The 22355-nt window shown below is 43.7% G+C and overlaps 1 protein-coding gene across 1 annotated transcript in view; it reads left to right on the plus strand.

Annotated features, from left to right (window-relative positions):
- LOC118832755 (protein FAM122B-like) overlaps window positions 1-21182 on the plus strand; it is a 94588-nt gene extending 73406 nt beyond the window's left edge. The window contains exons 10-12 of the mRNA XM_036740097.1: window positions 18821-18901; window positions 19112-19243; window positions 20416-21182. Of these exons, the coding sequence (XP_036595992.1) occupies window positions 18821-18901; window positions 19112-19243; window positions 20416-20518 (316 nt within the window). The 3' untranslated portion in view covers window positions 20519-21182. The remainder of the gene's footprint in view (window positions 1-18820; window positions 18902-19111; window positions 19244-20415) is intronic.
- The last annotated feature ends 1173 nt before the right edge of the window (window positions 21183-22355 follow it).

The raw sequence follows: 22355 nt of genomic DNA on the forward strand, positions 1-22355 counted from the left end.
TCCTCTCTCACACTCTTTATAAATCCAGCCCAAAGGGCCCGTTTACTGTTGTTCTCTATATATGCCTCCATCTATGCTTTTGTACATGCTGTCTACCCATGTCTGGAATACTCTCCCTCCTCACCTCTGCCTCGTGGAATCCCCAAAGTGCTCCAAATATCAGTTAAAGGGCTGCCTTCTTACACAGAGCCATTCCTCATACTCCCCCCACCAAAAATCATTTGTAGTTTTTTTTGGCCTATGTCTTGCATGGACATGTTGTTTTTGTTTTTGTTTTTTTTTTAACAGAAGAATGTAAGCTCCTTGAGGGCAGGGACTGTTTTGTTTTTATCTTTGTATCTCAAGCATATAGTACAGTGCTTTGCACATAGTAGGTATAAATTTCGAAGAGCAGTGTTCACAGTTAGGTAAGAGGTTTTCTCCTCCTGGTTAACGTCAAACACAGTAAAATAGGGTTATTTTGTTAAAGTATTTTGATGTTGACAGGTAAAGAGAAGAGAGGCAGCCTAGAGTAGTAGATATAGGGCCATCCCTGAAGTCAGGAGGACCAAGGTTAAGGTTCTGTTACTGACCCATATTGGCTGTGTGGCCATAGGCAAAGCGACATAACCTTTCAATGCCCTCAGGCAAGTCCCTAAGACTAGAAGGTACAGGGGAGGTAGAGAGCTGCATCATTGGCAGGAACTTCCAGGGAGGGTGAGGGCTCCACACACTGAAAAAAATCACAGGTTCGGACCCCCAAAAAAGGAAAGAGAAAAAGAAGCCATGTTCTTAAAATGTGCCGGGAGAAGTGAGCTCCCAATCTATCTGCAGAACTTGGCCAATCTCAAAATGATCTGGATGACCCCATTAGAATGAGGCTATAGTACATAATGCACTGTCAAACTCTGTATGTTGCAAACAAGTTAATCTTGTATGCCAGCAGATAACTTGAAATGCTGTCAATATCTGCAGGTGTGAAACAGAGAGAGCAATCTCACATATGGCAACTCTTGGAGACCCCAAGGACCAAGGAAATGGACATTGTGATTTCGGTGCTGATTGCTGGGCCCCAGGGAGGCCCCACTCCTAGCTTCCCACGTGCTGATGGTTCTCCAGGAACTGAACTGGCTCAACTGCAGGGTTGTGCTGAGGTCATGGCCAGTGTGGCTCCTCTGACAGTAGGCTAAGCGTGGGAGGGCCCACCCTGTAATGGGGTTTGGGGAAACGTGGCAAGGATTTAGGCTGAGCTCTCCATAGAAAACATTTCCGCACATCCCTAACTCTAGGGATGGGGGGCTCGATGTCAAGGCCAGGCTACTAGGCTGGGCTGGGTGGGGAAGGGGAGCTCAAGAATTCAGCCCCACCCCAGCACAGACAGAGCCAGGCACAGCCTGCCTTGCTTTCCTTATGAAATGTCAGGAACAGCTGCACTGGCTTATTTGGGGTTTCATCTAGGAGAGAACCCTCAATCAGGTTTCCTAAGAACTTTGAAAGCAAAGAGATTTATTCTCTAGAGGCAAGGCCATGGAATATAAAACATGCCCAAGGGGGCAGCCAACAAAATCCTACTGGTCTGAAAGAAAGCATTTTTGTAGAGAGGAGAGCAGCAAAACCTTTTATAGCAACAGCCTGGAGCACTACGCTCGGGAAAAGCACCTTCTTCCCTCTCCTTTGAGTGAAATTCAACAAGCATTTTAGTTTTCCACCAAGGGCAAAGTCCTATACTAGGCACCATGGGTACAAAGACAAAGATAACATGGGGCCCGGTAGTTTTACTTCTGCAAAGCAACACATACCCAGATAAGTGAATACAAAGTAATGAGGAGGAGAGTGCTAATAACTAGGAGATCAGAGAAGGCCTCTTGAGACACTAGAGCTAGGGAATCCAAGAGTCAGCAGTGAGGAAGAGTGTAATGACAATGAGCATTCAAGGAACAGGGGACAGTCTGTGCAAAAGCCTGGAGGTGGGAGATAGAATGTCAATGAAGGGAGTAGCAAGGTAGGCCTTTATTCCTACTGTTCTGCCCATTTCCATTCTGATTTTCTCCGTGGCCTTGGCTTTTGCCCATGCTGTCTCCACTACCCCCTGAAATGCCTCTTCCTTTCCATCTGCTCCCCTTCTCCAACTATGTGACCCAGTGAGATCCTTCTGAACTCTTTGAACATTTTCTGCCTACATCATTGATCTCCAAAATTGAGTGTCCTCTTACATGCTATTCACAAACGTCTCTTCCTTCATCTGTGAGCCATCCCACATTGCTAGGGAAATCTTAGTTTATGAGTAAAGAAAACATGATGCCATTGAGAAAATAAGTAATTGTCTAGTGTTCTCTCCAGTGATACACTGAGTGGTCAGGGACATAACCAGGAGAATGTAAGCTTCGTGAAGGTAAGGGGCTATTTTTTCACTTCTGTCTTTGAAACCATAGCAGCTAGCAGAGTGCCTTACATATAGTAGAAGTTTAATAAAAGCTTGTTGGTTTGGCCAGTTTCTGGTGTGAAGATCCTCTCATTGACAGGATTCTCTGAGACAAGAAACAGATGGTCAATGTCCACTTTACTTGATTTAGTAAGTACTCCCACTGGTGTCTGAGGAATGTGAGTAAATGGAGTTCATGGTTCACAGATGGCTAGAAGCTGGCAGTGCCAATTTAGGTGACCACAATAGCATAGGGCTAAGCTGTTGACCAGTGGTATCAACCTCAAATTGAAACAGAGCCATGAAACCATATAGAAGGCTCCCTGAAGGCTACATATTGACTTAGAAAACCACATATTGACATTATCTCTGTTCTACTGTATTTTTACCTATTTTGTTAAAAATTTTCCAATTGCATTTTAATTTAGTTGCAGTGGCAGACTGAGTGACTGACACCTCAGCAGTAGGCTGATGTTTTAAGGAGACTTGCCATTGGCCAAGCCTTGACATTTACCTGTGAATCATCCCTTCTAAGCTATTCCCCAATTCTGTGACAGATTGACGTGTTTGTGTTGAGTCATGCTTTTGTTGTACTTTTTAAAAAATCTCCCTTCTTTCAAATGTTGTTGACTTGCCTCAGCCTCAGTTGGTGGCTACTGAGGAGGGCCCAGCTAATACAATGTTTGGAACTCTCCACTTTGCCATATCTCCAAGATCCTGGGACCTAGTGTATGACTAATTAAGTAGAAATGGCATGCTGTTCCTAGATCTATTTGCCCAATGAAACAGCCAGTTTGAACCATTAGGAGGCAAGTATTCCCTGCTTACATGATTCTTGGCTCCACCTGACAGAGCCTATTAGCTCAAGTGATATACCTAATACCATCAGCTCTTTTCCCCAACTGTTAGCCTACTCGACAACGGTCATGAGTCACTAGATTCATTTGTTGAAATCAATGGATGGGGATGTGATGGTAGTACTAGCATTTGTGAGGGTTAGTTCCAGTTTCCTTGGCAATATAACTCTAGGACTTCAACCAAGCAGGGATGTTCCAGACCCTGTCTCAACATTCTCATCTGTAAAATAGGCATAATGTCTCATACTATTTACCTCATAAAGTAGAAGTAAGGAAAGCACTTCAGAAACTGGAAACTGCTATAGAAATGTGAGCTCTTACTGTTGTCATGCAGCTTAAGGGAAGAAGTGTGTGAGTGTATGAGGAGAAGAAGTATGTGTGGGTCAAACCTCCACTAATACCCTACTCTGATGCTTCATCTTGGCATGGAAGTGATCTTATATTCCTAGAAGGTTATGTATGTCACAGGAAGAGCTCTGGCAGGACCAATTAAGTTGGAAAGGCTTTGACTGTGGGACTGGTGATGGGTTGGATGACTTAGTGTCTAAGGGCCAACCTCTCAAGTTCAGAGAAGATCATCACTTAGGGTGGCCTCAACACGAGGACTAATTTCGTTACAACTCAAAAAGCTAGTTTACTGTATCATGCAGGGATTGCAACCTGAATTGGTGAAAGGAGCACTTTCCTCAACAAAAGGGCAAATCCTTGAAGTATGTAACTTAGATGGGAGGAGCATTCATCAAAGCATAGATTGCTAATGTTGCAGATCACCTATAAAGCATTCATTTTACAGTGGGGAAAACTGAGGTCCAGAGAGAATTGGAAAACATAGATTTAGAGCTGGTAGAGACCTGAGAATGCATCTAATTCAACCCCTTGGTTTTATAGATGAGGAAACTGAGTCGCAGGAAGCTGAAGGGATTTGCCCAAGGTCATACAGGTCATGAGTAGCAGAGCCAGGATTTGAACCCAGGTTCCCTGACTCCAAATCAAGTGCCTTGGAGGTGCTTTCTTCCCCCTGCTGCCTCTTAAGTAACCTCTAAAAATCCATTTCCCTTCTCTGGACCTCACATTTCTCCTTTATAAAAATGAAGGAGCTGAAGAAAATGGTTTCCATAGCAACCTGTTTCCATGCTAACACTCCATGGTCAGGAATATTGCTTCCCTCATCAGAGCATCCTGATTCTCTGCATAAACTCGAAATTTCTCCACTGAATTATAGTCCAACCAGCAAGGAAATAGAGTGAAGAGACAGGTCGGTAAGGTTTCCTCATGGCTGACCCTACACTGGTACATGTTTTTCTGGCCCCCACTTCAAAGTAGCCTAAGTATTTTGGTTTTTATTGTAACATGAAATCTTAACTAATTTCTCTGATTACTTCACCTATATTTTCCAGGGATCCCTGATTTCCTTGGTGTGCCCTCTCTACCCTCATGAAGAAGTCAGCCCTTCCATGCCTTCATGAGTTGCTATGGTCAAAGTGACTTATCATCTAGTGGCCAGGTGTCTAAGAATGAGCTTCCTTGCACTTAACTAGACCAGGCAAACAAATGGCCCCTACCTGCCAGTTTCTTAAGACCCGTCTGGGTTGATTAAGAACCTAGATTCATTTTGAAAACTGAGACTTTTAGCAGACTTTCACCTAACCTTCCTTATTCATGGTATCACAGATTAGATTAGAAATGGAAGACACACTAGTGATCATCCACTGCAACCTACTCATGTTCCAGAGGCCTATGCACAGCAGAACTTCAGTGTGAAGCCAAGTCCCCAGACTCCAAATCCAGTACTCTTTCCATTACACCATGCTTCCTCAAATTAAATTTAAAAAAAGAAAGAAAGCTTAGCACACAACAAAAAACAAACCCAGGGTTACATTTAGAGCTCAGGAATCAGCCTGGAGTGGTTTACTCCATCAGGCAAACATCTCCTGCCTTGAGTCTTGAGAATTCTCTGCTTTATGTCCAGGATAAGAAATAAGATCCTGGGAGAGGAGCTCTGGTCTATATCACTTAGGTCTGACTCTTTTAATGAGGCAGTGAGAAGCCCCCTGAAATAAAATGGATCTCACACTCCTCATTCTTCAAATTTCAAGCCTCTGAGCTCGATGTGTGTGTGTGTGTATGCGTGTTTGTATGCATGTGTGCACGTGCACAGAGGGTTGGGGGGTTGGGAATGTATATCTTTTGTGTGTGTTGTGAACTTGTATGTATTTTGTGTGTAGTGTTCATTGTGTATATCAGGGTAAAACATCCAGATTTTTTTGTCCTCTGTATCAGACTTTTTTTGAGGGGAGGGAAACAGGTGGGTGCCTGCCACTCCCCACTAAAACAGTCTCAACAAGCCTGTGCCTAATGGTTTGTTATGGGCCTCTTAGGCCCCTGAGCTTCCTTCCTATAAAATGCAGAGGAATCTTCTCACTCCCCTTAGTTGCAAGGTCTATTTCCTTCTTTGAATGATCTTGTCTGTGTTTCTCTCTGTGCATATTGTAGCCCATGGGTGGAAGAAAGCTGTGCACAATGTAGCTCCTTCTCATGATTCAGCTATATGACCTTCTTGCTGCTCTTTACACTCCATCTACTATCCCCGATCCGAGAATGCCCTCCCCCTCCACCTTGGCCTCTTCATATTCCTGACTTCCTTAAAAATTCAGCTTAAATCCCACCCCCTTCAAATGGCCTTTCTTGTCCCCCCTGCGGCTATCCAGAGCTTACCTTCCATCTCCTCCCTATGTATGCATCTTGCATGTATCCATTTGCTATGTTTTTTCCTCCATTAGGACCCGAGCTCCTTGAGATGAGGGACTGTTTTGGTTTGGCTTTTAAATCCCCAGTGCCTGACACTCACCAGGCACTTAATAAATGCTTGTTTAATTGACTGCACTGGCTATTCCTCCACAACATGTGGTGCATCTGTCGCCTTCTCCCTCCTCGCACACATCCAGCACTGTAGTTCAGGCCCTCATCCCCTCTAGCTGGGAACTTTGCAAGTGTCTCCTAATTAGTTTCCTTGCTTCAAGTCTCTCCCCACTGCAATCCATTCTCCACACAGCTGCTAAAGTGATTTTCCTACAGTGCAGATCTGACTGTGTCATTGACCTAGTCAGTAAAATTCAATTGTTGTTTTTCAGTCATTTTGGTCATATCCTACTCTTTGTGGCTCTATTTGGGGTTTTATTGGCAAAGATACTAGAGTGCTCGGCCATCTCCTTTTCTAGCTAATTATACAGATGAGGAACCTGAGGCAAACAAGGTGAAGTAATTTGCCCAGGGTCACCCAGCTAGCAAGTGTCTGAGGCTGGATTTGAACTCAGGTCTTCCTAACTCTAGGCCCACTCTATGGAGCACCTAACTCTAGGTGCTTTATCTACTGCACCGCTTAAAATCCAGTAGCTGCCTATTACCTCTATGGTCAAATATACACTTCTCTGTTTGCCATTTAAAGGCCTTCACAATCTGGTTCCTTCCTATCTATCTAGTCTTATACTTTCTTCCCCTCCATGTACTCTATGGTCCAGTCCAACTTACTGTTTTTCACACATAGAGATGGATTTTCCATCTCTGGGCCTTGGTATTGAATGACCTCCATACCCAAAATGCATGCCCTCCTCACCTCCTCTTAGAATTGTTAGTTTCCTTTAAGACTCAGCTCAAGCAATACCTTCTAATCACTTAGCTTCTAGTGCTCTCTACCCCCAAATGGCTTTGGACTTAGGGGCTGGAATGTAAATTCCTTGAGATGTTTGTCACTTATGTCTCTGTAGCCTCAGCTACTGGGATTTTAGCTGAGTCTTAGGGGAAGCTAAGAGGCAGAAGTGAGAAGGAGGGTATTCCAGGCATGAGGGAAAGGCATGGAGATAGGAGATGGAGCCTTGAGTGCAATAAACGTTCAAGTAGGCCTAGAATACATGAAAGGGCATAAAGTATAAGTTAGGAAGAGACCAGTTGGTAAGTAGCTTTAAATGCCAGAAGGTTTTATATTTGATCCTGGTAATAATAGGGATTCTTGGAGCTCACTGAATGGATGGATGAGAGATGGATGTGGTTAGACTAGAAAAATCACCTTGGCACATACGTGGAAGATGAATTACACTGGAGAGAGACCCGAGGCAGGGAGACCAGTGAGAAGACTATTACCTTACTCCAGGAAAAGTTGACCAGGGCCTGAATGAGGGTCCTGGCAATTGTGAGTAGAGAGAGAGAGAGCAATGTATATAAGAGATACCGGGAAGGGAGAACTAACCAGATTTGGTGACAGACTGAATATGTGGGCTAACTGAAATGGAAGAATCAGGGGTGACACCGAGGCTGCAAGTCGGGGTCACTGGGAGGATAGTGATGCCTTTGACTGTAAAGGGAAAGTTTGGAAGAGAGGAGGATTGAAAGGGAAAGGGAATGTGTTATGTTTGGGATGTGTTGAATTTGAAGTGCCTTTGGGACATCTGGTTGAAGATGTCCAAAAGGCAGCTCGTGATTCACTACTGTAGATCAGGAAAGATACTAAAGGCACATATATCAATCTGGGAATCATCTTCACAGAGCTAATAATTGAGTGAACGCACATGAGAGATGATGTAAGATAGTACAGAGAGAAAAGCGAAGAGGATCCAGGAGAGAGCCTTAAGAAACACCCATGGTGAAAAAAATGTTTATAGCAAGTTTCTCTGCTAAAGGCCTCATTTCCCAACTATATAGGGACCTAAGCCAAATTTACAAAAATAAGAGCCACTCCCCAGTTGATAAATGGTCAAAGGATATGAACAGGCTGTTTTCAGAAGAAGAAATCAAAACTATCTATAGTCACATTAAAAATGCTCTAAATCACTATTGATTAGAGAAATGCAAATTAAAACAACTCTGAGATACCACCTATCAGACTGAAAATGACAAATACTGGAGGGGATGTGGAAAAATAGGGCACTAATGCATTGTAGGTGGAGTTGTGAACTAACCCAACCATTCTGCAGAGCAATGTAGAACTACGCCCAAAGGCTATAGAACTTTGCATACACTTTGACTCAGCAATTCCACTACCAGGTCTGTATCCACAAGAGATCAAAGAAAAAGGAAAAGGACCTATTTGTACAAAAATATTTATAGCAGCTCTTTTTGTGGTGGCAAAGAATTGGAAATTGAGGGGATGCCCATCAATTGGGGAATGGCTGAACAAGTTAGGGTATATGATTGTGATGGAATACTACTGTGCTATAAGAAATGACAAGCAAGATGGTTTCAGAAAACTTATTTGAAGTGATTCAAAGTGAAGTGAGCAAAACCAGAAGAACATCGTACACAGTAACAGCAATATTGTAAGGATGATCAACTGTGAAAGACTTAGCTACTCTGATCTAGATGATGATCCAAGACAATTCCCAAGGACTTATGATGAAAAATGGTATCTACTTCCAGAGAGAGAACTGATGAACTCTGAATACAGATTGAAGCAGACTTTTTTTTAACCTTTTATTTTATTTTTTATTTTTGTTTCTGTTTTAACACAGCTAATATGGAAATATGTTTTGCATGATTTCACATGTATAATCAATATCAAATTGCTTGCCTTCTCAAGGAGGGAGAAGGGCCAGGAGGGAAGGAGAGGACTGGGAAATCAAAAATTTTTTAAATGATTGTTAAATAAATAAATAAAAAGAAATTTTTTTTAAAAAAAGAATGAAACACCCATGGTGAGAAGGCATGGCATGGATGAAGAACCAGCAACAGAGACTAAGAAGAAGCAGTTAGATAGGAAAGGAACCAGAATATTGAGAGCAGTGTCATAAGGACCTAGGCAGGAGAGAGTAGCCAGGAGATGAACAGCATCAAATGCTGCATAAATTAATGCTCATGCCTTCCTTCTATTGGTTATCTGCAATTTGACTTGTATAAATCTTGCTTGTGCCTAGTTGTTTGCATTAGACTGTAAGCTCCTTGAGAGCAGGGACTGTCTTTTGCTTTTCTTTGTATTCTCAGTGCTTAGCACAATGCCTGGCACTTAGTGCTAGATGTATGCTAGTTGACTGACAGACTGACAGAGAGGATGAAGATTAAGAAAAGTTGATTACATTTGGCAATTAAGAGATCATTGGTAACTGGAGAGGGGAGAGTCAGTTGATTTCAGTTGAATGATGAGGTTGGAAGCCAGACCTCCGAACATTTACATGAGAGTGAGAAGAGAGGAAGTGGACGTACTAAGTGTTGATGATATTTTCAAGGAGTTTAGCTGAGAAGGGAAAGAGAGATATAGCTAGTAGGATCAAATGAGGATTTTTTTAAAGATGGGGAGATACGGAAATATTTGTAGGCAGGAAGGAAGGAGGAAGAGCTAGGGAGAGAATGAAGATAAGGGGTGGGGAAGAGGGGGGGAAATATGCTGGAGAAGTCAGGAGGGTGGGAGATCAAGGGGATAGGTAGAGGGCCTTGGCAAAGGGTCACCTCTCCATCCAAGACAAGTTAAGGAGGAGACAGTGGGGGGAAGGTGTCTGCATGATGTGAGATGATAGGGAAGAAGGGGGAGCACTTGGGGAATGGTCTCAATTTTTTATTGAGCACATAATAAATATTTGCTGATTGATAGAGCCAACAGCTTACTTTTCCTCCCTCTTCCCTTACTAGATTCAGACTGACACTTAAAGCAATTGAAAACTTTATCATGGGATGAGGAGACTTTAGGAAGTATGTCTTCAAAGCTAGTTTCTTCACCTATAAAATGGGGTTAATAATCTTTGTATTACCTACCCTCAAGGATTCAAAGGGAAGCACATTGTGAAGCAGCAAACATGCATCTTTCTTGTCCACCACTGCACTGCTTCTGCCTGGCCCACATAACAATCAAACTGCCTTCACTGGGACACCATTAATTCAGCATTTGACAAGGGGCTAGGCTAATTTTTCCCTTCAATTTAATTCAGTTTCTAATCAACAAACATTTCCCAAGTAGCTCCTATGTCCAAAGAATTAAGCTACACCACTGGGAGGAACAGAAAGATAAAAGTATGATCACCACTTCCAATCACTAGCACCTTTGCACTGCCTGTGAAGGCACAATTTGGAGGATCATAGATTCAGAGCTAGAAGAAAGAGACCTCAGAGGTCATCTAGTGATTCCATCTACAGATTCCAAGCTGGAAAGGGAAGGGGCCTAAGAGGCCACTGGGTCCATCCAGCCCCTTCATTTTATAGATGAGTCCCAGAGAGGCAATTTAGGTGACTTGCCCAAAATTGTGCTGCTGGTAAGTGGAAGAGCTAGGATTAGAACCCAGGTCCTCTGGAGCTCTTCCAACCATGCTTATTTTCTAGATGTAGGAATTGAGTTCCAGAAACTTGCCCAAGGGGCAAAGGGTTAAGCAATATGCCCAAGTCAGTAATTGGCAAAGGTGGGATTCCAACCAAAATCTTCAGACTCTTTCTTAGCAGATATAATGATATGGAAGAAAATAGTAAGACTTAGAACAGTGTGGAATACAGCAAAAAAGCCAGGGTTGGTTTTTTTATTTTTTTTTATTTTTCCCTTGCAGCAGACAAATATACATAATAAAGGCAAATTGTGGACCAGAAGGGTGTTGTATGAAGACTTTGCTTTCTCTCTTTAGCTCTGTTCCAGCTTGAATTTATTTGCATGCCAATCTGGAGGAAATCTGGTCAAAGAAGTGAGCTTTGTAGCTCGGTCTCCACAAAGCTCCTGGAGTTTCTTTTGCAGAGAAATGGGTTTTGGGGACAGACAATTTCCATAAAAGAGTTAAAAAGGAGTTTTAAAGAATTTTTGAGCCTGAATCACATAGATAGCTGTCACAATGTAACCTGAATCAGCCTGACACTGAAAGTTCAAAGGATAGGCCATCTCATCCTAGGGTCACTCTGCCTGACAAAAGCCACCTTTAGCTGGGTATGGTCATTCATAGCTTTGCCTATGACTACAGAGCTCTTGACTCGCCCCTATCAGTGGGAAGCTCTCTAGTCATTGACCTTAGCAAACAGAATGGGCAAAAGGTAGTCCAGAAGAAATGAAACCCAGAAGCTGGTAATAGAAGCTCAGCCACAAGGAAACAACCTGCTGTTAGCACCATGGTCCTTCTGGGCCAGCTCTAGCTTCAGTTGCTAGTATAACCAAAGGTAAGGCTGGGCCCTTGAAAGAAGTGCTTGAAGTGAGATCAACAAGAGTGCTATGGCTTGTCTTTGTGGTTGCTAAATGATAACAGGAAAAGTTCATATGCCCTTGAAAAGAAGTGGAATGACCTAGGCCTAAACCCCAAAGACATCAAAGAGAAAAGGACCCATATGTACAAAATATTTATGGCAATTCTTTTTGTGGGGGGCAAAGATCTAAAAATTAAAGGGGTGCCCATTAGTTCAGGAACAGCTTAATGCATTATGATATATGGTTGCGGTAGAACACTATTCTGCAATAACTAATGAGGCAGTTTTCAGGGAAACCTGACCTGAAAAGACTTGTATGAACTGATACAGAGTGAACCAAGCAGAACCAACAATTACCCTCCCCAAAAAACCTAACAAAACAACAGTGTAGCTACAAACAACTTTAAACCATAAGAACTCTGATCAACTCAATGACTGACCACGATTCCAGAAAACTGGTGAGGAAACGTGCTTCCCACCTAATGAGGGAGGTGATAGATTTGGGGTACAGAAGAGACATATCCAAGGGGTTACAAAAGTCGTACTACAGTTTAAAGCTATCAAAGCTTAAACCTTCACTATTAAAGCTTACAAATGCACTAAGATTTTGTTAATTTTTAAAAAAATTTTTAATTATTAAAGAAAGGAAGTGGAATGGCCCTCCTGTTTCATTCTCCATTTTCTTCCCATTTTAAGCCCTGTCTTTGTGAGGAAAGAGAAAAATTCAGTTCCTGCTAAGTGCCTAGTGGGAAGTCATACAGAGGATGTCCCCAACTTCAAGCAGCTTCCCATCTCTTTGGAGAGATTGAGTGGCTCCCTAGGAATGTAGAGGCAGCTAGGTGGTACAGTGAATACGGTGCTGGCCCTGGAGTCAGGAAGACCTAAGTTCAAATCTGACCTCAGACATTTACTAGTTGTATGACCCTGGGCAAGTCACTTAACCCTGTTTGCCTCAGTTTCCTCAGTTCCTTGCATAATGGCAATAATATTAGCTCCTACCTTTCAGAATTGTTGTGCGAACTGAATGAAATTACATCTATAAAGTGCTTAGCATGATGCTTGGCACATAGTAGGCACTATATAAATGCTTATTTCCCTCCTTTCTAATATACCAGGGTTGCCAAAGTGAATCACTCAGCTGAGCTACGTTAGTTTGATAAGATTGCACTCTATGTCTTTTAGCCAGAATTAACATTTAGCAAAGATTTGATAATTAGGCAAGGCCTTTACTGTTACTTCTTTGTTCTCTCTGGTGTCGGGAAACTAACCCAAAGACCTGAAGCCTTCTTAGGAAATGTACATGATCAGAGCAAGGCAAACTAATCCTTTCCACAACCAACAGAACCTCTGGCAATCCAGCTACTGCACCTTGTACAGTGGTTTGGACTCAGTGCTCAAAGATCCTCCTAAGCTCCCTATATTTAATATTCAAAACTGCCCTTCCAGTTCTTATAAGAAGGCAGCATGGATCAAGAGAAAGAACCTGGACCTAGAGTCCAAAAACATGAGATGGAGCCTTAACTTCACCACTTCCTAGACCATGGGCCAATCACTTCCCCTTACCAAGCCTCAGTTTCTTCCCTTGTAAAATGGAGATAATACTACTTGCCCTGTGTAACTCACAGGGTCATTGTGAGGGTAACAATGAGATTGGTCATAGAAAGAACTTTCTAACCTGGATAAGCCGTTGGTCCTGCTGCTCTCCCCTTGTGGCTTTTGGCTGTCTCCAATTTATGAAGCTGTGGCTCACCCACAAAGGTAGAAGAAGTCAAGTTGTCACTCAGGATCCCAGGCATCAAAGGGAAGGCCCTAAGGAATCTCTCCTTGGTGATTTGTACTTCAATTCTCCTTATGGGTTACTCTCTTTATCAGGGCCCCTTTCAGGCCCCTTGGAGGAGTGGAAAGGGATCTGTGCTCATGCCATATAAATCTCCACATGATGGTTCTCATTATTTCTTTTTCTTCTCCCTGACACGAATGCAGACAATGAATGTTGGTTTGCCTGGTGATTTATGAGTTCCTTGGAAAGATGTTGCTCAGCTGAGATCTAAGAAACTTCAAGACAGGCCTAGTATTTATGACATGTTTCTCCCAACCACTGACCTCAAGTTTCATCAAAAGAAGCTTGGGGCAGCCAAAGCAAACAGTAGGGGGAGTTACACCCCATAAACTCTAGCAATGAGATTATCGCGCCAAATTCTGACTGAAGTTCAAATAGAAAGCAAGAGAGAAAAAAAAACTCATTATCTTCTCTGTGAACCTACTTCAACTACTGTTTTCCAGGCCAACGTTCGTTTAATGATGTACAAAATTTCAATTACAAATTGGCCAAATGTCCCCTTTGTGTGGTAGAGTGTGGGACATGCAGGGTGCTTGTTCAACGTTCTTGGACACTAGTGAAGCGACCTTCTGGGTAGATTCAAAGAGAAGTCATCCATCTTTAAGGTCTTCAGTCTTCTCCTACACTTGGCCATTCCTAGTCTGACAGAAAAGAGACCTTGGGATGAACCAGAGTGTAGGAGCCAGATGAGACCTTTGAGATCATCTAGTCTACCTTCCTCACTTTACAGACAATGAAACTGAAGGAGGCCCAGAGAGATCACGTGATCTTCCCAGGGTTGTTCAGTTAGTGAGTGTCAGCAGCATACAGGGATGTGGGGTAATCATAATCACACAGGATAGGAGGAGGGAGCAACATGAAGGTACTATTACCTTGGAAGAACAACTGCTTGGAATTCTGCCCCACAAAAGGTGGTAATTAGTCACAAAAAATTTAATGCAGGTACCAGCAACAAGAGGTCACTAGGGATTTGAAAGATCCCGCCACCATTCTGGTAACATAGCAGCATATGGAGTGAAGCAGTCTGTATGCAAAGGAGATTGGGTAGTCTTGACCTAGCACACCAACATGGCGGCAGCAGTACTGAGTTTCCACTCTTGTGTGCAAGTGTCATGGTTCCCTGAAAGTTGGGTCAGTTTAATCAGACACTAATGGGATGTCTGCGTCCCATTTGCAGAATGTAAGAGTGACATCAGTTGCGACTGTCCTGTATCGTGGACGAAGTGAGAGAAGAGGCTGAGGCTATGTAATCACTGGTGAAAATGCCAGGGATGAAATGAGTTGTCTCCAGCCTTGGCTTAGTGCCTGAGACACCCTTATGGAGGCATTACCCTCCCCCCACCCCCTCCACCCCAGCAGTAACCACACCTCAGGCCTCAGGCCTCTGACAGCTAATGGCAGGGCCTGAATTAGAATGCAGGTCTTCTAATTCCCAGTCTAGTTCTCTTTCCTTCATGTCATGTTGCCTTCCATAAAGAGAGAGGTCCAGGACTGGTCCTTGACAAACTTCTAAACTAAGGTTGGATGAGATGAACATTAAAGTGCCATCTAACTCAATGAACCCAGGGAGTTTGTCTTGGGTGCCCTCCTGTCTCCTTCATGTATCTGGCCTCCAATGAATTCTTGTCTGGGACTCCCAATGGCTTATCCCCTGAGCTTTACCCTTCCTCTTACTACACCAAACCTCATGTACCCTGTGTCCCCTTCCCTCAGTGCTTTGCTAAGTGACTAGAGTAAATTATAAACTAATTCACAACAAAGTGTCAGTGAGTAGCAATAATATTCATGGCTTTGCCTAACAAAGATAATAAATGGCAGAGGCAAGATTTGAATCCAAGTCTAGTGCTTTCCCTTCTTTTATTCCTATCATCCCAACTCAAAAGTCACCTCCTTGGTAAAGTCTTTCTGGTTGCCCTGGCCAGGAACAACTTTTCCCATGAGAGGCAGTAAAGTTTTGGAGTCAGGAAAAACCTGGGTTCAAATACCAACTCTGACACTTTGTTGTGTCCTGTGTGCCCCAGTGTGATCCTGAGCAAGTGACTTAGCCTCTCTGAGCCTCAGTTTCCTCATCTGCAGAATGGGGATAATATCTGCCACATATAATATATCCAGAATTATAGGGGTAAGGCCAAATGACCCTGCTGTACCTGAAGGCTTGATGTTAAAGTAAATCTCCTTCCAAGAATCAACCAACCTGGTCTATTGCTCATTTCCAATTTCCACCTTAGATCTGTGAATCTTGTCATCAGAATCACTGGCACCTCTCCCTCTTCCAGCTGACCATCAAATATCGGTCAGTCGCCTAGCATTTCTGAAGCTCCTACCATGTGCCCAGCACTGTGCTAAGTACTTAAGGATACAAAGAAAGGCAAAAGACAGTCCCTGCTCTTAAGGAGCTTAAAATCCTTTCTGGCCTTTGTAATCACCATTCTTCCAGCAAATAGAGGGCAATTCCATGGCCTCTCCTCTATCGGCTCCCCGAAGCTCCCTAGCTGGCAATCATTGGCTCCCTTTCTGAGTATTTCCAACTCCTGCTCTTTGCTGCCCTCTGCTAGGGATGGAGCCATAGGCCTTTTACCACTTTGCTCCCCTGGTTGATGCCTCAAGTCGTAGGCCACCTTCAGGGAAGGGACATGTCCACTGTTTCCAAAGAACAGTGCCAAGCACTGAAGCGGATATGAAAGAAATGTAAGACATGGCCCCAGGAAGCAGAATGTGTACAAAGGAAGCACTTAAGTAATAAGGTGGGCAGTATGTGCTAGGTGTCCTAATGAGTAATGAAGGTAGGAAGGTGAAAACAATGGAGGCTAAGGTAGTCAGGAAAAACTTCATGGAAGAGATGCGATCTGCACTGGGTCTCAAAGGATGAGCAGAATCTCAACAGGTGGACAAGAGAACAGTCTGAGCAACAGCATGAAATTACTGTCCAATAGAAGATCCATTTAACAGATGCTGGCCAGGAGGCTCAGAGAGGGTAAGGAACTTAGTCACACAGCAAGTGGCAGAGGTGGGATTCAAATCCAGGTCCAACCCAGAGCAGGGACCAACATACCTTGGTAGAGGGAATTTCTTCACCTGAGAGTTTACTAGACTAATGAAATCACTTGGCTAGTCTCTAGCCCCCATATTTTGGACATTCCTTTGGTGTACATCTTGTCTTTCCAGGTAAAGTGCAATCACCTTGAGGTCAGGGACTGTTGTAGTTTTTGCCTTGGTATCCTCAGCACACAGCAAATGCTTAAAATATGCTTGTTGAAAGACTGACTGATTGATCAGACCACATCTAGAGCAGTGGTGTCAAACTCAAATAGAGGGGCAGCGAGGTGGCGCAGTGAGTAGAGCACCGGCCCTGGAGTCAGGAGGACCTGAGTTCAAATCTGGCCTCAGACACTTGACATACTTACTAGCTGTGTGACCTTGGGAAAGTCACTTAACCCCAATTGCCCTGCCTTCCCCGCTCCAAAAACAAAACAAAACAAACTCAAATAGAAATGGGCCACTGAACCACACACTGCAGGCTGTGTAGTGACTTAGAAAACCACAAATTAACATTATCTGTGCTGTATTATATTTTAATTTATTTTGTTAAATATTTCCCAATTTCATTTTAATTTGCTTTCCCCATATTAGGGAACACTGCAGGCTTCAATGCAGCCACAGGCCCATATGTTTGACACTTCTGATCTAGAACACTGTGCTTGGTTCCTGGTGCTACAGTTTAGAACAGACATTGATAAGATGGAGAATATCCAGGAGGGCAACCAGGATGGTGAAAAGTCTGCCATCTAAGTATCAAAATAACTGGGAATATTTAACCTGAAGGACAGAAGACTGTGTGGTAGTGGAATGTGAGAGCTGTCTTCACATATCTGAAAGTTGGTCATATGGAGGAGGGATTAGAGCTGTAATGTTTGGCCCAGAGAGCAGAACTAAGAGCAACCAGGATGTTTCAAAGAGGCAGATTTCTGGATCTCAGGAACAAATTGCAAAGCATGAGAGCAAAGCATGGAGCTGCCCCAAAATGGAATGAGTGGCTTTGTGAGGTACTAGATTCCCCCTCACTGAAGATTGTCCTCCTCACTTTGGTGTATGGGTTGTACTAGATGGCTGCTGAGCTCCCTTCTAACCTGGAAATTCTGTGATTCTGTGTGTCAAGCAACAAAGAAGTGTGTCGTGGCCCCGGTCCTGGGAGGGTGTGTAGTCTAGGTGAGGAAACATTAGTCAACCACCACTTAAATGTGCTTAAAGAACAAAGCCCAAGCAGGCAAAGATCTATGAAGTGCCAACTGTATGCGTGAGTGTTGAGGGGACTCATGCAGCTAATGGAGCAATTTCTTGTTTAAAGGACAAAAGGGCAGTCGACACGTGCTGAATTTGAACATGTCAGAACTGAGTCAGACACATTTTCTGAAATCTTTTATGTCAGGCACCTTCTTTTAACACTGCTGGGGCCTGTGACTCAGTGAGAAAATGTACCTGTCCTGCTAGTGTCACCCATATCTGTTAGCCAAGATCGTCACCCTGTGCCCCCCAGGCACATCACTTCCCATTAAGAACTTGCAAGAGTTCAGAAATACACAATTGCGATAGAGCTGAAGAGGATGGAATCTGATCTGGCAGCCTTCCTAGCAGCTCTAATGCCTGCATGGCTGAGGCTAAGGGGCATGGGGGCCCAGGGGCCCTCGTGTCCAGGTTGTGGCACTGCCGTCTCTCCACCTTATCCCCAAGCCCATGCCTTCCCTCACATGGCTCTCAATGCACAGCCCAAGTTCCAGTTTTCTGCTTACCCTGACACTCACGACTTGAGTACTCTCTCTCCCCCATAAATGAATCACCGACAGACATATTGCATGAATCACTGAAATCATCCTGTCACTAATTGACTCCCAAATCACATTCTCTGGGCTCACTCCCCATACAACTGCTAAAATCAGCTTCCGCCCCCATTCACTCATATATTCCCTCATAGTTATGACACATACTCTTCCAACTTGACTTAGCTGTCTTTGACGCTTCCTTGGTGGCTGTCTGATGATCAGCATGAACCCCCGAGGTTACATACTGATGCTTCTAAATAAGCTGAGAGAATTGTGATCACCTAGCACAGCTGCCTTTCCCTTTCCTTTCCAACAAGTAACTTTAATTTCCTAGACCCTCAGTTTACCATCTGAAATATAAAGAGGTTGATTTATGAGATGTCTTCTAGGCCTAACTCTATGATTCCACGTGTGACTTAAATCACTTCTCATCACTGGGCCTCAGTTTCCTCCTCTGCAAAATGAGAGGATTGGACTAGATGGCCTCTGAGGTCTCTTCTAGCTCTAGGTCTAGGATCCTATCCTCCTATCATCTGCTCTTGTCAAATGTGAAGCCTTTGAAGGTATGTTGGGGAAACTGAGAGGATATTCCTGGTAGATGCATCCAACAGGGCTAGGCAAAGGCTGTGACAAATGTAGATTTGCTAAAGAGCAAAATGAATGAATGAAGCATTTATTAAGCACATACTACATACAAAGCACAGCGTTAAGCCCTGGGGACATAAATAGAAATATCAGTCCCTGCTCTCAAGAAGTTCACATTCTATTGCAGGAGACCACACATAGGGAAGGTTTTGGCTACAAGTCCTATGGAAAGGTCCCATGGTCCTTGGAGTGCAACAACAAGGAGATGGTAAGGCCTCTTCTTTACCGATAATAATTGGTGTTAAGTGGTATGAGGAGGTGTATGTTAAGAATATAGTTCTGCCTCAAGGGAGAGAATACCTAGGTCCAGTTCTAGGGTTCAAGCCAACTTTTGGGGGCAGGTATCTATTGTTTAATGAGCTGTTCTATTACCAAAGTGATTAACGAGATGTCATGAAATTGGCCTTCCTATTCACAGTTCTGGATCCAGACAGGCAACAAACAAGTCCATGGTGAACGTGAACAGGATGCCACAATTTGCAGAAAAAAAAAAGCTTGAAAACTTGGATGTAAAGGACCTCAGCAGAGAAACATGTGAGCTGACTGAAAGGTGGGTTAGCCACATGGTAAGAGCAAGGCCAGGCATTGTGCTAGGTGTTGGCAGTACAAAGATGCACTAGGCCCTGCACTCCTGGAGTCTACATTCCTCTTGGGTAGGGGTGGGTGTGGGGTGCAACTCTTACAAAGAAAAAGCAAATATGAGGTCATTTGAGGAGGGAGAGAACACTGCCAACTGAAGACATGAGAGAAGTCTTCCCAGAGGAACTGGTACCTGAGCTGAGCACAGGAAGTAGGTAAGAATTCTGAAAGGCAAAGATGGGAACAGAGTACCAGGTGTGGGGGATGACTTGTGCAAAGGCATGGACCATGGAGGGCGTCAAGTATGGGTGATAGTGAGCAGTCCAGTTTGACAACTGAGGGAGAAACAAGGTACCATTGGACTGGACAGATGGACTAGAGCTAGACTGGGCCAGGCCTTGAATGACAAGCTAAGGAGTTGTTATTTTACTCTAGAGACAATAGAAAGACATTGAAAATCTTTGAGCAGGGAAGTGGTGTGGTCACACCTATTCCTTATGAAGATAATGTTGGCAGCTGGGTGGATTAGAGTTGGGAAAGACTAGAAGCTGGACGCCCAATTAGGATGTTGTTACAGTAGTCTGGGAAAGAGGTAATAATAGAACAGTAGCTATGTGAGTGTGCTTGATGTTGTAGAGGGAAAATTGACAGGACTTAGCAGGTAATTAAATATGGGGTGGGGATGATGAGAGGATGGAAGAGTCTAAAATGATTCCATGGTTAGAAACTTGGGGAACTGGAAGGATGGTGGTGCCATCTATACCAGTAGGGAAATGGAGAAGAGGAAACTCTAGGGGAGAGAATGGGCATATTGAGTTTGACATGCCAACAGAAGACACAGTTAGAGATGTTCAGTAAGCAGTTGGTGAAATAGGCCTCTAGTTCAGGAAATTGATTAGGGCTAGACAGAGAGATCTGAAAATTATCTGCTTAGAAATGATCATGGAATTTAAGGAATCTAGGGAGGGAGAGTCTAGAATGAGAAGAGGTACTGAGGGTCCAGGGGTGACTCATTCACTCCCCACAGGGGCACCATGGAGTAAACTGGAGGAGGAAGAGCCCAAGGACCATCTTCCACCTCCCCTTAGGTTCCTTGGCCCTGAGAAATGGGCTTGGGGTTTGGTCTTCTTTCCTTTTTCCTAGTTCCATGGAGTGGACTTCCCAAACCAGTAACTCAAGCAGTGAAGACCCTGAAGCCCAAGACTGTAAGCCAGGTGTTGCAACCAACCCATCAGAGAAGCCCTGAGTAACCAGGATCTTGGAAAGCCAGCCCTGGGGGTGGGGGTGGGAGTGGCTTTTGAACTTGGAACTTGTTATGTACAAACTGAGTTAAGCTGTGAATTTAATCCTCCTCTCCTTCCCAGAGACCCATAGGAGGAATTATGCCCTTGAGATGTTTTGGGGGCAATGTTTACATGTTTGTTGTTGTTATACCTTTAAAGTAAATATTCTTTTGTAAAAGTTTAAAAGGGAGAGAGAAAAGGTTCTGGGACAGAACCCAGTTTGAAGGCACATCCCCATTTCCTTCCTGAGATCCTCATATAGCATGGGTCAAAATACTGGGAAATTTAAAGCTGAATGGGACATTAAAGGTCATCTCGTCCCAATGCTTTCATTTGACAGCTTTGGAAACTGAGGCCCAAACAAGTGACTTGCTCAGGATCAGATTTATCCCAGGTCACATTGGGTCCAGTCCTCTCCCTATCCTGCTCACCCTTCTCTAGCCATGCCTCCTTCCTAAAAAGTTACGTTCAGAGTTATCCACATTATTCCAGATGAGATCTCACTGGGGCATAGTGCAGTAGGTCTAGCTATCATCATTCTCTCTTCTCTCATATAATATATAACTCTTATTACAACCTAGGATAGAATTAGATTTGGCAATAACTGTTCAAGATCCTACCTTCCCCATCCTGTATTTACTTTTGAATTGTTTTTTTAATCTGTGTGTATAACTTTACATGTACCCCTATTAAATTTCATCTGATTGGTTTTAACCCCTTGTAGTCTGTTGAGAGTTCTTTTTTTGGCTTCTAACCCTGTCATCCAACATGTTAATTACCCATTTGAGCTTCATGATATCTGCAGGTTTTACTAACATTCCTTCTATGCCTTCTTCCAAATCACTGATAAAACATCTAACAGCAGGGGATCACAGACAAACCCCTGGGTCCACTAGAGACCTGCCTCCAAGGTGACATCGATATATTAATGATCACTCTTTTGATCTGGTAGTTAAACTGGTTCAAAATAGACCATATGCCAACTTTTCTATCCATTTAAGTCTTTATGAGAATTATCATGATATAGACAGATATAGATACACACACACAACCCTAAGTACACTCCTACCAAGCCCTAGAGAACTCAACCCTTTCATACCCAGAACTCCTACCCTGGGGCTCCCCTGTCCCTGAATGGTGGTTGCCTTAGTGACTCACCATATGGGGCATGGCTCAGACCATGTTTCACTTCACTCTGTAGCCATCTCCTTACCAATCAACATACCTAGTAGACTAGAACTCAAGCCTTCAATGACTTAGTTCCTTCACTCCTAGAATTTAGGCAGTGGATATCTCCCCACCCTTGCCCAAGGCATCCCACTCCATCCCGATTTGGGATTATGACAAGTCACCTACAACACCTAGGTCTGGCTCCAGCCACAGATAACTTTTTTCCTTAATCATCATCTCAGTAGTCATTATGCTGCTCTAACCAGAAACCAAGTCCTTCATGCTTAGAACTACCGCTGCCCAGGGCCCCTGACCAAACTGATCGGGAGGGTCCTCAGTCACCCACAACATATAAGCCTGGTTCCCCCAACACTTCATCTTGCCATTCTTGCCACACCCTTACCAGGTGCCAGGAAACCGGGACCAGAAAACAAGCCCTGAAGGTTTTTGCCCTTCCATAACCTTTCAATTAACCCTCCCACCTCCAGACATGCTTTACTTCTCACCGTGCTACCAGGGGAGTGGAGCAGAACCCAAGTGCTGGAGGAATTAACCATTTTATGCCTTGAATTCCTGCCCTGGGGCTACACAGTCAGGGCAGCCAGTTGCCTCGGTTACACACAAAGCCTG

This window comes from Trichosurus vulpecula, chromosome X (assembly GCF_011100635.1).
Source record: "Trichosurus vulpecula isolate mTriVul1 chromosome X, mTriVul1.pri, whole genome shotgun sequence".
Taxonomy (NCBI): Eukaryota; Metazoa; Chordata; class Mammalia; order Diprotodontia; family Phalangeridae; genus Trichosurus; species Trichosurus vulpecula.